Source organism: Cajanus cajan, chromosome 6 (genome assembly GCF_000230855.2).
Source record: "Cajanus cajan strain Asha chromosome 6, NIPB_CcT2T_4, whole genome shotgun sequence".
Classification (NCBI taxonomy): domain Eukaryota; kingdom Viridiplantae; phylum Streptophyta; class Magnoliopsida; order Fabales; family Fabaceae; genus Cajanus; species Cajanus cajan.
In genome coordinates this window covers 39,600,476-39,620,309 of record NC_138522.1, presented here as the reverse complement: position 1 = coordinate 39,620,309, position 19,834 = coordinate 39,600,476, and the positions used below count along the sequence as shown (strand labels likewise).

General features: G+C 27.8%; 1 protein-coding gene across 1 annotated transcript; it reads right to left on the bottom strand.

Moving 5' to 3' along the window:
* Positions 1–4,173: 4,173 nt before the first annotated feature.
* On the bottom strand, positions 4,174–7,751 carry LOC109808580 (two-component response regulator ARR17). The gene is made up of 5 exons (XM_020371632.3): positions 7,020–7,751; positions 6,767–6,897; positions 5,356–5,433; positions 4,933–5,000; positions 4,174–4,756 (listed from the first exon to the last, which is right to left on the bottom strand). Exons 1-5 carry the CDS (start codon positions 7,162–7,164, stop codon positions 4,492–4,494), a joined length of 687 nt encoding a protein of 228 aa, XP_020227221.1. The 5' UTR covers positions 7,165–7,751; the 3' UTR covers positions 4,174–4,491.
* Between the last annotated feature and the right edge of the window lie 12,083 nt (positions 7,752–19,834).

Genomic DNA, 19,834 nt, shown 5'->3' with positions numbered 1-19,834 from the left:
TTGGAAATGGATTCATATGATCAAATTAACCTTTGAACAATCCATCTCTAATTCAAATCAAAATCAATGCCATGTGCTAACCTCTAACACAACTCAACCCATTTTTTTAACTGTAATATTTTCCTAATATAATCATGATAGTAGTAGCCAAAAAATTTACATTCATAGTTACTTATGCATACCAACGATGTACTTTGTGTTTGGATTATACATGTTTTTTACTGGTTGGCATCAATTTTGAGATATTTTTGTTTTCGGTGGTTATCGGACTAATTATCGATTTGATCCATTAAATCAGTTGGTCCAATCCAATTTTCAAAACTACAGTAATTATCCACAAACTTGTTAAATGTATATTTTTCATTTAATATCTTTTACTTCTCTTACTATCAAATAAGGTAAAACATTACTTTTGTTTTTAAATTCTTTTTGGTAAATGAACACCTAATGATGATTTAGAAAAATACCGTTTATGTCTAATTATTTATGTCAAATGATTATTGTAAATTATGTTATTTAAAATATTATTCTAACTGTATTTTTAATTTGTTGAAAAAGTTGCAGTGACGTTAAATTAAACTAAATTGTTGCATAATTTTTAAATTTTTAGATAATTATGTTATTAGCATGATATAAAAACGATAACTAATACAAAATTTAAACTATAAATGACTTGATAAGTAATTTTGTTATGTAATATTTTATATCTAAGACTAAAATTTTAATCTTTCATAATTTGATTAGGAGACATACTTAAGTTATTACCTCTTTCTCAACCAATATTAGTCATGAATACTTATCTAGGCACGGGATTATACTTACTATAGAAAATAAGCATAGAAAAGGAGAATAAATGAATAATTACCCATTTACTCGCCTACTTTCTCATTGTCATTCGTGATTGTCTATTTGATGGGTTTAGGGTTAGGTTATTCACCGAAAATGATCATTGGCTCTACAAGGATGGCGTGCTTTTGTATTGGATCGGATTAGTTTTGGAAAAAAAAATTGATTTAATTTTATAGTTTTATTTTGTTATTCATTTGATTAACATTTGGTTATCACGTCATTTTGTAATGCAAAATAGAAAAGCATATTTCATTTTTTTTTTCATTTTCTCTTCCTAAAATTTTTCTAAAAGTTTTATTCAAGTCGATCCTCATTCTATTACAATGTATAGATATTCTCGTCGAATAGAAGCACATATATTTACATGGAAGCAATTGCCCCCACAACATTTTTGTTTATATCTTTTCCTTAATTATGTTTAGTAAAATTTCTTGAATTAATCATCCATACACTGTCAGTGTAAAGTTTTTTACACTGACAACCAATCATATATTTTAAATTATTTTATTTTATTATTATTATTTTATTAAATAAGCAACTAACATGACACTATTAAAAGATATGATTGGTTGTTAATGTAAAAAAACTTTACACTGGCAGTGTATAGGTGATTAACTCTAATTTCTTTGCTCCCATAAAAAAGTGTTGTCCCTATAATTTTTAATTAATAAAAGTAAAAAATTATATAAAAAATAATAATAAAAGAGAAAATATTAATTACATGCGATATTTTTTTTAATGATATTGACAATGTTAAAACCATATATCATTTTCAAATTATAAAAATATGTAGAGGGCGATTATAATTTGTAGAAGTTTAGGTATATTAATTTTCCTTTTTGTCATAACATTATCAATTTTGTAATATTTTTTTATATGAAAATATTAAAAAACTATTTATTTGACTCCACTAAAAATATTTTAAGGGGAGTGTATTGGTTTAGAATTTCATAAGATTTTAAAAGACTTTGTTTTGAGTAAAAAAGTCCATTAGTATTCAATCATGATTTTATGTCACTTAAAAACAATCCAGTGGTATTCAATCAGGATTTTCAAGATTTTTTAAAGAGTTCATTAAAATCTATTGGTATTCATTTGAGACTTTTTACAACTTAAAAATAATCCATTGGTATTAAAAAATATAAGGATTTTAAAGGATTGTTGTATTAGAGGGATTTTGATGGACTTTTTAGTGGTATCTATAAATACTAAATTCATAAAACAATTCCATCCAAACCCATAAGATTTTGGAGGATTGTTTGAAGTGACTTTTCAAGTGCTTCAAGAATTTCCAAGTGAGTTTTTCATTTTTTTTTTCTATGCTCGTGTCTTCTCCATTTTTTCTCTCTTGTTAATAATACTACACTACTACTTATATATAATACTGTACTACTGTTCCCATTTTATTCCCCTATTTGGTGAAACTTCTATATGCAAATGATAGTGTCATTAACTTGTTCTATTTTTCTCTTCGTTCTCTTTAATTGACTTGCTCTATTTTGCTCTATTTAATTGAGATTGTTCCTCAGTTATATAACACAAAAAACACTTGAAATTTTTACTTTTATTAAGTAGTAATTTTTTTTATAATACGCATCAAGAAAAGGGAAAGGTGAAAGCTAAAATTGATATCATGATCTCTATAATCAACTATAGATCTTCAAGACCTTGTAATCAATTTAGATTTATTAGAACAATATATATATGTAAAAGATGAATTTGAGTTAGGGTTTCTGCAAGTAGAATGAGATAAGAATGAATCTTAGTTGGAGGAAGAACCCTCTCAGCACAAAAGCTGCGATCTCTCTCCCTTTCTTGAATTTGTTATTGTTATCATTCCCCTTTTATGATTCAACAATTATTTTATTTCTTTTTTTTACTATGAATTTTATTTTTTTAATTTTTATATTATGAAATTAGGATTTTTATAATTTAAAAAAGAAAATTAACATAAGACATTGGAGTATCTTATAATTTAATACTAAAAATATTTATTCACGAGTGAATAATTGAAAGTAATTAAAAATTTAAAAAATTATTTTGTACTTTTAACAAATTTTAGATATTTTTTTTTTCTCCCAATTGATGTTTGTAAATTTCTACTTTAGTACCGATATAAAATGAAGGGATATATTTAGTTATAAGAGAGTAGGGTAGCTGTTCCACTATTTTTTTTAATCATTTATAAAATTATAAATAAAATATTTTAAATCACAAATTATAAAAAAATTGAAATGTTGTTTAGAATAATTTTTAGCATGTATGGGACTACATAACTTTCTTCGTAAAGAATGTCATTATGATCAATTTCTAATTGAAGTGATGAACAAACCTTTATCTTCAACATTACTAGATAATGAAAATCATAATTTTGAGCCTATTATTAAAACACAGGAGCAAGAGCGGAAAGATACTAATTTTTGGAGGACTAATATAGCTATGAATATGTGGGTGAATTCTATTTAGAACGACATGATATTACAAAAAATTATTATTATTATTTATCCAGACATTATTATTATTTTTATTATTTTTATATTTTGACTCTTTTTAAATTTGAATGTATGAAAAAAAATCTTGAATTTTTATCCTATGTCAAAAATTTATGAAATTCTGCAAAGTTCACAAAGTTCCGCAGAATCCATTAAAATCTTAACTTAAAAGTCTTGCATAATCCATTAAAATCTCGATCAAAAGTCTTATGGAATCCTGCAAAATCTTAAAAGTCATGAAAATCTTGCAAAGTCTTTTAAAATTTACATGACTTTTTTCAACTTAAAATCCTAACCCCTAAATTTACCGCTGATATTTCCTATTTTGATTTATATTTTTTGAAATGATTATACCCTTAATTAATTACAAGGATGTAATACAGAAAGATGTAACCACTCTTCTTTATTTCTTTATCCCTCAACTACAAAATGAACTCCTGTATACAGTACACATGAGTTTTTTCACGATTTTTTCATTATGCAAGATGTTTTTATTTATTTATTATTTTTCTTATTTAACTAAATATATAGAAAAACATAATGTCTCTTTTCGTCTATAATTTTATTAACACATTATTTATTTTTTATTTTCTATTATATTTGTTATATATACTTTTGTTTTTGTCTCTTACATATGTCTAATATATATAGATTGCTGGTACAACAATCATTTTTGTATACACAGACTCACAAAAATAATGTATTCAAAGTCACCTGTCGTGAAAATTACGATACATGCAAATCTCACAGAGAAAAATAGTGCAAAGAATATGTGCTACGTGCTCCCGACACCATTTGGCAGCCAAAACTGATTTTACTTCTTGCCAGCAAATTCGTTCAGTTACTTTCTATTGCGTTTGTTGAAAGCAAGAGGTATTAATTAACACCAACACTGACTTATGCATGTTTCGTGGCCCTGGAAAGTGCAAATCCACACTTATACATTAGAAAGGAGTTAAAGCCACGCAATATGTTCCTTCTGCATTTGTCAAAATTAATCGTTTCACACTGATTTAAGTTGGCATGCAACATGCAAAAAGACGAAGTGGTGGTAACATTAATTAAGCTGGTAGAGTAGAGGAGATAACCATAATTAGGATCATAGTCATAAACTATATAATATGTATGCATGCATCAACCACTTGTTATTTTACACCACCGCCAACTCTTTCATTTTTGGTCTTGATCTCTCGTGATGAGGCTCAGGAGACATGACCTTCCTTTTGCTAATACTATTATTGTTATTGTTGTTGATGATGACGACATTGTCATCATTCTCGGAATCTATGGAACTGTTTGCAGATTCCTTTTCACAAGAATTGTCAAGGGATTTCAGAAAGTACGGCTGAAGCTTATCCAAATCCGATAACTGAAGAGGCTTCAATAGAAACTCCTCTGCTCCTTCTTCTAAGCACCTATCAATTAAGTTCTCAATTGCATTATTTTCTTTCTTTTTTATATTTAATGGAACAAAAGTGACGTTGCATTTCAATTACGAAACTCCCAAGTTCTTTAATGAAGCTACCACTGATTAAAATGTATAGGTAAGAAAAACAACCACCCCCCAGAATATGAAGTAAGGAAAACTTACATGCTGATTCTGGAAGGTACATTTTCTGATGACATGATCACGACTGGGACATCTTTCCAAGAAGATCCCTGCATCGGTAAGCAATGTCAAAATAAGAAAAAAAGGAAAACAAAAAGAATAACCAAATGTATAAATTATAAAAGATAAAAGTAAAAGCAAAGTTATTAGATCCTGAAATCTGGAACTTTTCCTTTTTCTTTTTACTGAAAATGGCACTATATATCACTCACTCGTTAAAAGTGTTGAAGCAAAGACAAATTAACTGATGAGATTATTAAAAAATATTCCAAGTCTTGATTGAAAGAGAAGGGAATGTTTGGCATGCATATCTTTTTCAGTCTGTGACTACATATGCTATTGTAAGCTAAAAAAGACAGAGGGAATTTCGGGAATATGTCGGGGAATAAGAGTTGTGTGTTTGACCTTGACTCGTTTAAGCAAATCATAGCCACTCATCCCTGGCATGCAATAGTCTGTCATGATCAAATTCACTTTGATTCCCTGCAATTCAACACAAAGTACACGTTACTGTTTGGTGTTAATTTGGAATATCTCATCCCACTACAACTACATATATTTACTGTGATAAAAATTAGAGGCCAATGAAATAAGGTAGCAAAAACCAAATTGAATGGTGCATGCTAAAACCTTTTTGTACCCGTTTTTCTTTTGCAAAAGAAAGACGTACGTAAAGAAAACTGAGGAAGACAAGACTAGGTACGATTAATTCTAAGAGCATGGCGATGCTGATTAATCAAAACAACAATTAGCTGTACGTAAAAAGGTTTCCACTTTTTCTACAAAAGTTCAATTCATTAAGTTGTATCATTTTTCTTTTTTCTTTTTATGACATGATGGTCAAATGCTTGCGAGATCACAATGCTATCGGATCTTCATGAAATTGGTATAAACAACTATGTATAACACAGATAATTATGCTATCTTATGTAGGGATCCATATATCATATATAGTGCATTTTGATACATATGTAATATGCATGCGCAACCTCAATGAATATAATGGTGACGAAAGAGAAAGACCTGCAACCCGTAAATATTTTAAACCCCACTTTATAATAAATTATATTTAATATCTTTTTGAATGACTAGGAACTCATCCGGTTGAAATATCACCGAAGACTGAAAATCACTTTATGACTCTTATGAGATTAACGGTCCTAATTAACTAATCCTTTATGTAATTTCTCAAGAATTCCATATTATTTACATACAGTACCAACAATTCCAGAAAACCCCTCGTGATTGCTAAATATGTATCATTTTGAAGGTAATTTAGGAGAAAGATATTCCCAAATCCCTTCTTGTTCCCAAAAATTATCATTACGTGTCTACACATCACTTGACAATAGTTCAATAACATTAACAAGACAACCGAAAAAGAAGAAACGCAGACGACGGTTTGGCAATTGAATTCTTTTATTTAAATATAATAGAGTTTTGGATCAAAATATATAATATACAGAGTTTAAATAAGAGAAATAATTATTGCTGCATCATAATGAAGTGGATGCCACTTAGAAGTAACCGGTCTAGCCTAGCTTGTTTTGAAAACGATGAGTGATGTAAGCTGATGAAGATGGAATTCTACTTTATGACAATAACTTTTATGCACGGAAACAAAATAAGTCCATAGAATGAAACTTCCTTTATTTCTCTCTGGAGCAGATACTTTGAAACACGATGAAAATCCAAATATACATAAACTACAAGTCGTATTAATGGCCTGGCTCAAATGTCGTACCATAAATAGCACACTTATCTTAGAAGTTAAAACCATTGAAGAGGAAAGAAGCAAAAGAAGATTATTAATTACCTCTTGCTGTAGAGGTTGAGGTGGAGGAGAAGAAGATGATGATTCTAAAGAGGTTGAGGAAGTAGTATCATCAAGTTCATCAACTAGGCCAAGATATTTCAAAGCCTTGTCTCCAGAGTCCACACAGGTAACTGCTTAAAAAATAATCATATAATTAACCACAGAACCATAAACCAAATTAACAACAGAAAATTTATCATCAGTTAATTAGTTGAACCATAAGTTATCTTGATATGGAGTTGGATTCTATTACCTTTGCATGAAGAACCTCTGAGGAGCCTCTCCAAAAGCTTCCTATCTATGACACTGTCGTCCACTGCCAGCACATGAAAATGTTGGTGCTGCTGCGGTTGCAGTTGTGGCTGGAACTGTAGTTTTCTGGTATCCACAAACTCCATATCAAGGTTGAGAATAAGCTGATGAACACTCTCTCGTTAATTAATGTATGTTGTTGAAATATATATAATATAACTGAGGGGAGTTCAGTGTGACGCAGGGAGAGAGAAAGAGAGAGAGAGAAAAGAAAGAATAGGAAGAAGAGGTGGAATGTAATTATCCCCTTAGCTTTTTTTGTTTGCTATAAGTGGGTGCATGAGAGAAAAAACTGTGGTGGAACAGTGGCATGGATGTGGTGTTGTTTTTGTGTGTGTGCTTCATGGTGAGATCTTCTTCCTAGATTCTCTCTAAAGCGTTGGTACAACCACCACACATCAACTTTCTCTCTCTCCTTCCCCTTTCAATTCGATTTTATTTGATTGCTAAGGAAAACACCCAAGATCTTTGTTCCCATTCCCTCATCATCATCGTTGAATTTTTATGTGCATCACTTTGAAAATTAAACCACCCTTCTTTCCTAACTAATTAAACCGCTATTATTATTAATATTCTTCCTTCTCTACCTGCTATTGTAAAATATACACACTGCTACTGTGTGTTAATTAAATCTAAAGTGCATGCATCGGATAATTTTCGAGACTTTGCTCCAACTAACGGATAATCTTACCTTACTTTACCCTAACATTTCGCTCAGGAATAATGTAGGATGTGACCCCTAATTAAATAGGATCATTTTGTTATAAAAGGAAAAGGACCATTTGTTGGAGATTTTTATTTGTTTAATATATATATAAGAAAAAGTTTATAGAATTGCATGCTCATCAAATTATATTATTGACGTTAAATATATATAGATATTCACATGCATGCTCAAGCCCATCAACTAGTTATACATGACAAACTCATTTTGTCGGGCACGAAAATATGGAATAAACTACAAGTAATAAGATGTTGGAAATTTAACTTGAATAAACAAGCTAGCAACATTTGCAGGTCAATATAACTCCTATACATAATAGCTTCAACCTAGGTGATTATTGTGATATTTCATCTTCTTTTTCTTATGTGATTTTCCGCTTACTAGTATGATAGCCTAATCTAATTAATATTGTTAGCTACTTTGCACCCAAATTTACGCAAACAACAATAACAAGATCTTTATGAAATCCCACCGAATATCACAAAATAGATGTGTGCTTACCTGAAATTGGACGCAATGTTGACATCGCCCAAGACCTGATCCAAAAATTTGTTTCAAGTCAATTTCCAAAATTTAAATTAGGAAGAGTAAAAACATGAAATAAATATTTCATCGGCTTTATTGTTCACTTTGGGTAAACCAAGTCACGTCACACAACACACAATCCAACAAGATAATTAGAATTGAAAGAATCGAAGATCTAGCCAAGAAAACTGTATGGAAATAGTTGAGGGACCACTATACATACAAGAATGTCATAGAATGCATATTACATTAATGTTTGTATAGTAAATGGTAAAGGGGACAAGAGATAAATAAAAGGGTAGGAGTTGGGACCAAAATGTGGGTCCATGAAGCAAAATTTGAAATCTTAAGTGGGTCCAAGCAAATATAATCTTTTGTGGGATCCCAAACCCATTCCTCTCTTGTGATATAGATTTCCCAATATTTGGAATCTGTTCCCATCGAGGGTGTCCAAAGCAGAAAGTTTTTCCTTTAGGGCTCAGTCAGTTTGTTCAAAAACCCTTTTTTCACACTTGAGTGCGGGACCCAATTGTTGTCTGCCACGTGTTCGTTCCTTTCATGTGTAGACCTAATTATCGTCTGACACTGGGGACACAGTTCTAACGTGGTAGCACATGAACCGTCAGATCACATCACTATCATCCACAATCATTTTACTCCTTCTTTACCTCTTCTACTTCTTGTGGTAAATTTTGTTTTCTTTTCCTTTGTTGCTTAAATATTTTAGACCAACCCTTTGGCAATGGCGTGTTTGTAAAGGACTCTATGTTTTCGCAATACACGCCACACAAAATTATGAATTAAATGACTAAACAAAAGGCCAAAATAAACGATGGAAGCATAAAATATCATCTAAAATCGTCAACCCAAAAACAAAGAAACATCTAGACGCATATATGTATATATCTTCCTGATTCTATAAAGGATTTAGATGTTTCATGATCCAAGTTTATGTAATGGTCTTTTCTAGTGTAAGAAACTTGGTTCTGATTTTGTGAGATATATATATATATACCATACAATACAATGGGGTGATGGATAATCATTGGTCTTGAATCTTTTGTGAGGAAGATCGATGAGCAATTGGTTTGAATTTGGTTGATTTATAAAACATTTTCTATGCACCGAGTTTCAACACTTCTTTTACTAAAAAAATAATTTTTTAATTTGCTTATTAAAAAGAGTCACATGCTGATAATGTTTCATCTCTCAATGAAGGTGACAAAATGATTTTAGTATCTATGACTCAATCAATTCATATCCATATTAATCTAATTCATTTTTATGAAAGACAAAATTAAATGGATTGAATTGGAAGAATTAATTATTTTAATTGACGAATGTCAATCATCCATTGATGCTTCCGATATCGGTGGATTACTAAATCATTGAAAATGTATTAGGTGGTTAATTAATATTCTTCTTCATGCTCAAAGACTCATGCATCTTCGGATGTTGTTTGTACCTTTGAGAGTCTGTTTCTTGTTTCTCTATCACGTTGATCATTGCCACACTTTAGACGTGTCAAAGTTGTACTGTCCAAATTCTTCTCAAATGTTTCGCTTATGTTCCTTCAACCTTTCTTTTTCGTAGGGATGACAAATATACCCGTATCCGCAGGTAATACCCGAACCTATCCCGATTTTGACGGGGTATACCCGGTTTGACCAGGTACGGGTACGGGGTAAAACCGATATATTAAATCGGGTACGGGTACGGGTACAGGTATGTACTTACCCGCCTCGTACCCGTATCCGTCCTCGTTTCCATTTTTAATTTAATACTCACTTTTAATTTAATTATATTAAAAAAATTTAATATTTTTTTATATGTGATTATTTATTATAATATGAAATAGAAAAATAACTTAATTATAATTATAATATAATAAAAAAAATAAATTAAAAATATATTTTTTTTACAAAAAATAAAAAATAAAAAAATTGACGGGTACGGGTACGGGTACGGGTACGGGTATACCCGATACCCGACGGGGACGGGAATGAGGATGAAAACCACATACCCGACGAGTACGGGGACGGGGATGGATTTGACTCACAGGAACGGGGACGGGTATCATAAAACCCGTACCCGCCCCGCCCCTCGCCCCTACTTTTTCCTAGTAATATCTCTAATACTGTGGTACGAATTCGAATGGAGCGTGTGAAGAAGATCCGAAGCCTCAGGTTCAATAGTATACATAACATATATTTCTTATGGTTATCGTTAAGAGAAGAATATACTTGCAAGATTGAAGGAATGTTATTTTTCAAAAGCAATAACAATGTTATTTTTCAACAATAGCCATCAGCTCAAATTAATGTTATAATATATATAAAACACAAATTACTATTTTATGCAAGAGTGTGTTTAAGAGTTTTTTAATTTTTATGAAAACGTTTTTAGGAATTCTTTAAATTTCATATATAATTCAGTTTTTATTTATTATAATTATTTATAAATTAAATTTTATTTTAAAATAAATTATCAATAAATAAAAAAATATTATACTACAACATACATTATTATCATAAAACTAAAATATAATCTATATATTTAAAATATTTATTTATTCAAATTTTAATTATAATTTACATATTCAAACATAATATTTAATTAAATACATAATTTATTTTAAAATTTAATTAATTATATAATAAATATTTAACTTATATATATTACACATGCTAAAATACTAATATTATTATAATTTGTTATGATATAGTAAATGAGGTGTCAATTAAAAACATACTATTGGACAATAGTAGGGAAGACACTAAAATATGTTATATATAATATGTACAAAAGGAATAACCTTTTCAAATATAAATATTTCTTAAAAACAGTAAAATGATATTATAATAAATATTTAAGATATCATAAGCTTTTTTAAAATAATAATAAAATAATGATTAATATTTATAAGAAAATTAATATATAAATTATAATTTTCAACCAAATATAAAGGAAATAAAAATAACGCTAACAATAATATAAATTATAATCATTATTAATAAATTATAAAGAATAAATAAGCAATGATAATATATTAATAATATTTATAAAATAAAAAACTAATAGCAGACCAATACTATAAGTTAAAAAATTTAAAAAAATACTAAAATAATAATATACTAATAATTAAAAATAGTACAAAATAAATATAATAAAAATTTCAGAAAATGAAAATTCTAAAAATTAAAAACATCTACACCAATTTATGTACTGTGTTGTTTAATTGATATATAAGAAATCAAAATAATTTTAAAAATTTATATTTTGATTAATATGTTTTTTTATAAAAATAATCATTTAAAAATAATTAGTTGTGAATTTTTTTTTAATTTTTTTTACAAATTTAAAAAAAGAAAAAATTAAAAAAATTATCAATAAGTTATATAGACTTAATTGCAATATTAACAAATAAGTGACATATTAAATGATGTATCAGTTAAATATATTTAACTATATGTTGGATAATAGTGAAGAAGACATATATATAATATGCTCCAAAGGAATGACCTTATTAATATTATTATATATTATATAAATATTATGAACTAATAAATAATTAATAGATAGAATTTAAATGATTAATTCACTAACAGTAAAGAAAGTAAAATTTGTTGGGTTCTATAATAAAGATAGAAGGTAGTACATATAGTTTAACAATGACAATATTTTCTTTTTATTGTTTGAGTTTATTGAATTGAGATTTCAAAATACTTTTAAAAAATTATTATAAAGAGTTTTATATTCAATTAAGATTTTTTTAATATAAAAAAGTTATGTGATAGTCAATTAAAATAATTAGAATTTTTTAAGAGTATATAAAAAATTATTGGCATTTAATTAAGATAATCAAGATTTTTTTTAGAAATATATTAAAATCTTATGGTATTCAATTAAATATTTTTTTCACTTAAAAAGAATCTATTGGTATTCAAAAACCTAAGATTTATATGGAATATTTCAATAGATGAATTTCGTGAAACTTTTTAATAGAATTTGCAAATAATTTACAACTCATCCAACAATTTCATTAAAACTATAGAAATTTTGCATGATTTTTTCTCTCACCATTTTTTTCTCTTGCATTTTTTGCTTCTCTCTCATCTTCTCTTTACTCTCTTTTTCTTTTATTTCTTCCTTATCTCATCTTCTTTTTTCTCTTTATTTCTCTCCCTTCTCTCTTTTTTCATGTCTTCTCTATCTCATATTCTTTTTTTTTTCATTTCTTATTTATTTTTTCTTCTTTCTATCTTTCTCCTATCTTTTTTTTATCTATCAATATATTTTTGTTACATTTTTATCTATCAATATTGATGTATAATTTATCAATATTTGTTTTTGAATTATTAAATATTTAAAATTATTTTTTGAATTATTAAATATTAAATATTTTTAATTTTTTAAAATTATTAAAATTAATAAGTTCTTATTTTTAATAAAATTTAATATTGATATATCAAAATTTCAAACATATATTAAAAATATAGTTTCACAATTCTACCGGTTAGTGAATATCATAAATTTTAATATATTGTTAAAATTCAATAGTACGGATAAGAAAAATATAAATGTATAAAGGACTGTATATAAATAAATATTACTTAGGATGACATGAAACCAAAATTAATTATTTATTAAAAGATTGGAATTTTTATTGATTTTACTTTCTTTATTTAAACCTTGTATTTTTTGTATGTAGAAAAGTTGTATTATTTTTAAAAAATTCATATTATCCTTTGAAATCTTATAAAATCCTTCAAAACTTATAAATTCTTAAGATACAAATTCATTAAAATCTATATTACAAAATCTTGATTAAAAAAAATTCTTTTAAAGAAATCTTAAAAGTCATTACATTCTTACAATTTTTTTTAAAAAAATCTTAAAACTCATTAAATTCCTATAAAGTCTTTTAAAATCTACAAGACTTTTTGCTAAAAAAGTTTTATGAAACCCTAATTCAATAACCCTTTTCTTTCATTAACTTCAATTTAGAAAAAAAAAATATCAACACCACTAACACGGAATAAATACTTGTTAAAACTTAAAATTGTTTCAAAATTAATATAATTTTTTATAGAATAAAATGGAACTTTGTTCCCATATTTTTTAATTTTAGTTTCAATTTAACCTTTTGAGTTAAAAAAAATTCACTTTAATTTCTAAAATTATCAATGTTAGAATAAGTTAATCCTTCCACCAATTTTTTTTATATTTTTTTATTAATTTAGTTAATTTAGTAATGTAACAATTTGTCATGATCATTGCCCTTACTAGAAGTACTACTACTAGCAATGAAAATTATACCACTAGAACATACAAGATTAAGGAAAGGAACATGACATATATATATATATATATATATATATATATATATATATATATATATATATATACACACACACATGTATACAATAATCCCAAATAATCTTATGTCTTAGTGCTAGTTGAACACACTTATATATACAAGCTACAAATAGTAGCATCACCATCCACAAAAGATCATGCCACCTATCAGCAACAACTCCTCAAGCTTAGTCTTAATTTGCTCTCATACAACATATGATCATCGCAGTCCAAATCATCATGAAAATAGGAGGATAAGCTAAAGTTCGAAAGCATGTATACATAGAAAACAATCCTATAATATACAACATTACACCACAACAATACATGAAAGCTATAACACCCCAAGTAAACATGTATCTCATCCAAACCATGTCACACAAGACATCAATAATGCATATGAAAACACTTAAACACCCATCAAATGCAACATATCGACCAACGCATCGTCACGTATTCACCTATAGAGATCTCCTAACAACATGAACAGTTAAGTAATTTTCACTCTATTGAACCAACCCAATTGTTTTCATGCTCGAAGCATCGACTCGATCACAACAAAATAGGATACCAATCCCTCTTCTGATTTCTCGGGTCTTATCACTTACATTAGAAAAGTTTGGTTCCATTATTATTAAGAGTGGTATAACTGGATATAGTTTTACCACAACCTTGACATGCATTACCAAGTCACATGTGGAGTTAGCCTACTAACCATCCTTAAGGAAACACGCAACATTTCTAGGTACTTGGTTAAGGATTATAGTCCTTGATCTTCTACCTTATTCAACCACTAATTAAGGACCTAGAGGAGACTAAACAAACCTCAAAAACACACTCCAAGAGACACACCTACTTAAGGTGGATTTTCCAATAGTGGCCTACCCGAGCACCACTCCAAGATACCATGTGTGGGATCTTTAGTTTTTAAAATAATTTCCTTTCCTCAAGTCCTCAATTAGCCAACATGTTTTAATGTCACACCACATTTTAAGCATCTACACCTCACCATACATTTACTATATACATCACATCCAGTAAATCCATATAAAAATCAACAACATCAATCATGTATAGTATACTAATGCTTAACACCTCAACCAAGAATAACATATCAATGTTTAACAATCCATCCAAGTATAGCATATCAATGCTCAATAATTTATTCAATAACAGCATATCAATCATACATAGCATATCAATGCTCATCACCATTTCAACTACACAAATATAGCATACTAATGGTTATTATCATCATCCTACATCATAAAACATGCAATAGTCACAAGTATTTTATTCATGTTCACCAAATTCACCCATCATACTATATGTATCAACATACAACTTATCAAAGACAATTGTCGTACAATAACAACCTTCACATAAAACAATACATAGGGAGTCCTACTGCTCTAATCAAACTCATATGTATCTCATATGAAATCTAAAAAGGTTATCGACAATTCTTATGAAGAATTCATGTTCTAACTCTATTATCTACTGTATTAAAAATCACAAAAATCACAACAATTTGCTTGAGTGCTAACAGCTTGACCTTTACTCACTAAAAAGGTCATAACTAGAGTTCTAGACCTCTTTTTTAGATGGTTTTAACATCTATGACTACAACTTTCATGAAGACCCTAAGACCATGTTCAATCATTTACCCCCATCGCTGTAGTACTTAATACGACGCTTTAGCAATGGATTTTTGTCAGTCTAGTTTTTACCCATCCCTATAGTGCCTAATTGTCTCTACAACATTGGACCTCTGTCAGACCTTATTTTTTACTGTTGTAGCACTTCTTTTGTTGTTGCAGTGCTGGATCTCTATTTGAATCTTTTATTTGGGGTATTTCTAGTGCTCGTGTCAAAACCAATGCTCCAACGTTGAGTGTAGAATTTTTTCTACATGTTCATGGTTTCTCTTTCATTTCTCACTTACACTTCACAAATTTTCTTCCTAAATTTCATCTACAACTTATTTTCATCACCAGATTCATACATACAACTCAAAAATATTCATCTACTATCACCATATAACTCAAAAATCTCATAAAATACCACACAACCATCAAGGTATCAAAATCATTCATTTCTTGCCTAACTCATTCAAGAACATCCACAACCCCAACTTAACATGCAATCTATTTAAACTAAACCAACTCAGGCACAAATTTTAGGGATTCAAACAACATTTCGCTTCATGAATCAACTCACAACCAAACAACCCATTTAAAAATTAAGAATCCAGTTTTTCTTACCTTGATTTTGAGCTCTTCAAGGAGAAAGAAGAAGAAGGGAAAAAATAATCCTGAGATCTCTAGCCACTTGAATGAAGGAAAGGGGGAGAAGGAAGAAGAAGCAACATTAAGCTCCACTCTCCTAAGCTCCACACCAACCCACAGTTCTAAACTACAGTGAGAAGAAACAAAATCCAACCCTCTCTAACACTCAAGATTGACACTCAATGGAAGTTACAAAGGGAAAAAAAAAGAAAGGATATGAACAATAGGAATTCCAACGCATCAAAAACTACCTTAACACATAAACAACCCAAAAAAAAAGTCTACCTCACTATTATAGTATTGCAAGTAACACATAACAAACTATAAAAATGTCACACCAACCAAAATTAATACCATCAATATACAAAAAATTGATGGAATGACTAATTTAGCCAATATAAACACTTTAAAAGGGAGTATAGTGATTTTTTTGAAAAAAAATTTAAGGTACCAAATTAAAACTTAAAATAAAATAAAAAGTAAACTTCTATTCTAATTTAGTATGAAGTAATTTGATATTTTAAATTCCGTTCATATCCATATTAATCTAATCACTTTTATGAAGACGAAATTAAATGGAAGAATTTACTATTTTTAATTGACGAATGGTCAATCATCCATCGATTTTCCCTAAATCAATGGATTACTAAATTATTAAAAATGTGTTATGTGGTTAATTCTTCTTCTTGCCAAAGGTGCATCTTCATATGTCGTTTGTACATGAGAGAGCCTGTTTCTTGTTGCTTCTCTATCACATTGATCATTGCCATTTTAGACGTGTCAAAGTAATTGTACTGCCCAAATTGTTCTCAATTGTTTCACGCGTGTTCCTTCAACATTTCTATTTTCTAGGGATATATCTAAGATTGTGGATCGAAATATAAAAACATCACCATAATAGATTGACGTAATATGATTAAATATTTATACTCACATTTTTGTAAAAACGATGTATATTTATCTTCCAATCTCGTGTTTGATTTCGTCATATGCAAAACAAAACAAAAATTGGATTGGAAAGATATTAGCACAAAGAATTTATCAGCAGTGATTAATTTTTGTGAAGGACTGTGAGTGTATATAAATATTTATCTTTTAATATAATTTATTTCATACTTCAAAATTTGAAATTTCAAATAACTTAATTAATTAAGAAATACAAGTTACTATCATTTGTACCAATCAATGATGATGGTTTGTCATATATTTTATGAAAACTTCTTTTACTTTACCAAACAATAATTATTTATATTTTATAAAAAAAATATTTATTATATTGTTGTGATTTTTTTTCTCTAATTATGATCCAAGTAGTAAAATATATTTTTGTTATAATTTGTTAAGAATTAGTATACTTTAAATTATTACATATTTTAAAACTTAAGAAAAACACTATAGAAAAATATAAAATTTGGTTTTTAAATAATAATATAACAATCTGGATATAAATTTCATACATTTCAATTATTATTAGAGTGGCTTTAGTGAACTTCAAATTTTAATGTGGCGAAAGAAAGACAAAACCATACATATCGAAGTAAAGAATTATCGAAACATTTTTTGCAACTTAATTAATTTCAATAAATTAATATGTAATATTGTGTGCAGAAGTTGATACTACTTGGAGTTATATTTTTTTTAAAAAAGAATCGTCATTTTGAAAGTCATCGAATAATTTTTAATTAAAATCTAAAATAAAAAGGTATATGATGAATTAATTTGTCATTGTCATTTAGTAAAAAAAATTACTCAGTCGATATATTATAATTAATTAAATATCATTAGTACAAATAATTTAACACTTATATTTTTTAATTAATATAATAAAACATAAAATTACGATTGAAGTACTACTTGAAGTATGCACGATCCAATGCAACTTACTTTCCTATCTATATACATCAAGCTAGTTACAGAGACCACTGGTTCTATTCCCAATTGCAATTGACTTTAAATAACTCAGTTGGGCAATATGGCAGTAAAATATAATTTGTGATTTAACAACAAAGTTTTGAACCTAAACATTCTCCATCACTTTGCCTACTACACCCTAACGTTTCTTTCCAAAAAGTGCCAAAGTAACATTCAAATATTTTGTATTGGCGTGGTGTGTGTTTCTGGACTGCGTCAACTTGTTAAAAAAATCGTATCACATTGTCTCTTTGCCCTTATCTTCAAGTTGGAAAATGTTCTGCAGATTTTCTCCTTTGGTAGCTAGAGTTTAATTTATCAGCTTCGTATATGCCCAATATTCCTACTGATTCCTAAAGTGACTAGTGTTTTCAATCATGCATATTGCGTGAATAAATAAATTTTGTTTTTTAATATTGCATGTACCTCGCTTCTCATAATAAAATATGTACGGAGACGAGGTTAACAGCGATATGCATGCTTACCATGAAGAGTTATAAGAAATAATTTCATATAATGAGTTTGTTTGCTTAAATTTTTTCCCTTTAAAAATGTTTTTTTTAATAAAGCATTTTTTTATGTGTTTGTCTAAATTTTTTTTTAAAAAAAATAACAGTTTTTTTAAAAAAAAAATAATTTCTATCTACATCTTAAATAATTATTTTTTAAAAGTACTCATTTAGAAACACTTATTTTTAAGTTTAAACAAATAGATCTGATATGATTTTATCCTTGAAGGTGTGTTATTTTGTTTTATGGAAAAAAAAATATATTTTTTTGAGAGCAAGGAAAAAAAATATATACTTCGAAGAATTTCACTTTCAATTTGAAATGGGAATCTCTTCTCGAGTATTTTTTTTTTTAATTTATATGAATAATACTAGTAATTAAGACAAAATAGGAAATAGCATGCAGGAGTGACAATGAGATGAGTTAGAGATGAATTTTGTTCTCCCCGTTCCTCTTCTCATAAAAGACGAGATGAGTTTGGGTTTAAATTTTAAAACAATGAGTTTATATTTTTAAAATTCATTTCCAATCTATTGGATTTGGTTAGATTCGAGAAAACCTATGGGATCTATCTATTGTTTTCTTAGAATCTTAATTTATTTATACATTTTAAATAAATTAAATTATAAGTTAATAATTACATTATAATATAAATAATATATAAAAAAATATTAAATAAGAAAGAAATTATAAATAGAAACTTTAATAATTAAATTATATTTTTAATTAAACGTATACTTTTAAGTTTATTTATGAGTTATTGCTATAATTAAAATTATTTAATTATTATAAAAATTTAGAATTTAATTTTAATTTATATATATATATATATATATATATATATATATATATATATATATATATATATATATATATATATATATATATATGTGTGTGTGTGTGTGTATTTACTGAAAAAAAAATGTAGCAAGCGGGTACGGGAGGGAAGTCGAGGTAGGGAGTTACATATTCGAACCTGCAACTAAATCTAATTACTAAAGAATTTGTAGTCAAATTCATACCCAATCAAAGCAAATGTTTCCTGTCAAATTGGGTTGGGAGGATTAAACAAATGTTCAAGAATACAAATTTAATTGTCATACCTATAACATAATTAATAAATAATTTTGTCCCTCAAATATGTGATAAAAAAAATAATTGACATATAATTAATCCTGCCACGAGAAATTAGTCTTTGATCATGGAAGAAGATACCTAAGTTCCCAAAAAATTAATACAATGAATTAAAAACATATTAAAAAGATGAAAAACAAACTTGAATTTATGTGTTAGAGTCGTTGAAAGGATTATGTACTCTAAACTATTGTGTCTTTATAATATAGATAGATATAAGTACTTGTAAGCAAATTAATTAGTAACTTCCTAATCTTAGGGGGGTGTATTGGATTAGGATTTTAAAGGACTTTTTTAGTTAAAAAA

What these genes read in the sequence shown, in the direction of transcription:
- LOC109808580 (XM_020371632.3), bottom strand. Translation starts at nt 7,164, where the DNA reads ATGGAGTTTGTGGATACCAGAAAACTACAGTTCCAGCCACAACTGCAA. An exon ending in CTCAACCTCTACAGCAAGAG is followed by an intron (nt 5,434 to 6,766) that starts GTAATTAATAAT and finishes GTTGAATTGCAG; the next exon opens with GGAATCAAAGTGAATTTGAT. An exon ending in ATTTGCTTAAACGAGTCAAG is followed by an intron (nt 5,001 to 5,355) that starts GTCAAACACACA and finishes TTACCGATGCAG; the next exon opens with GGATCTTCTTGGAAAGATGT.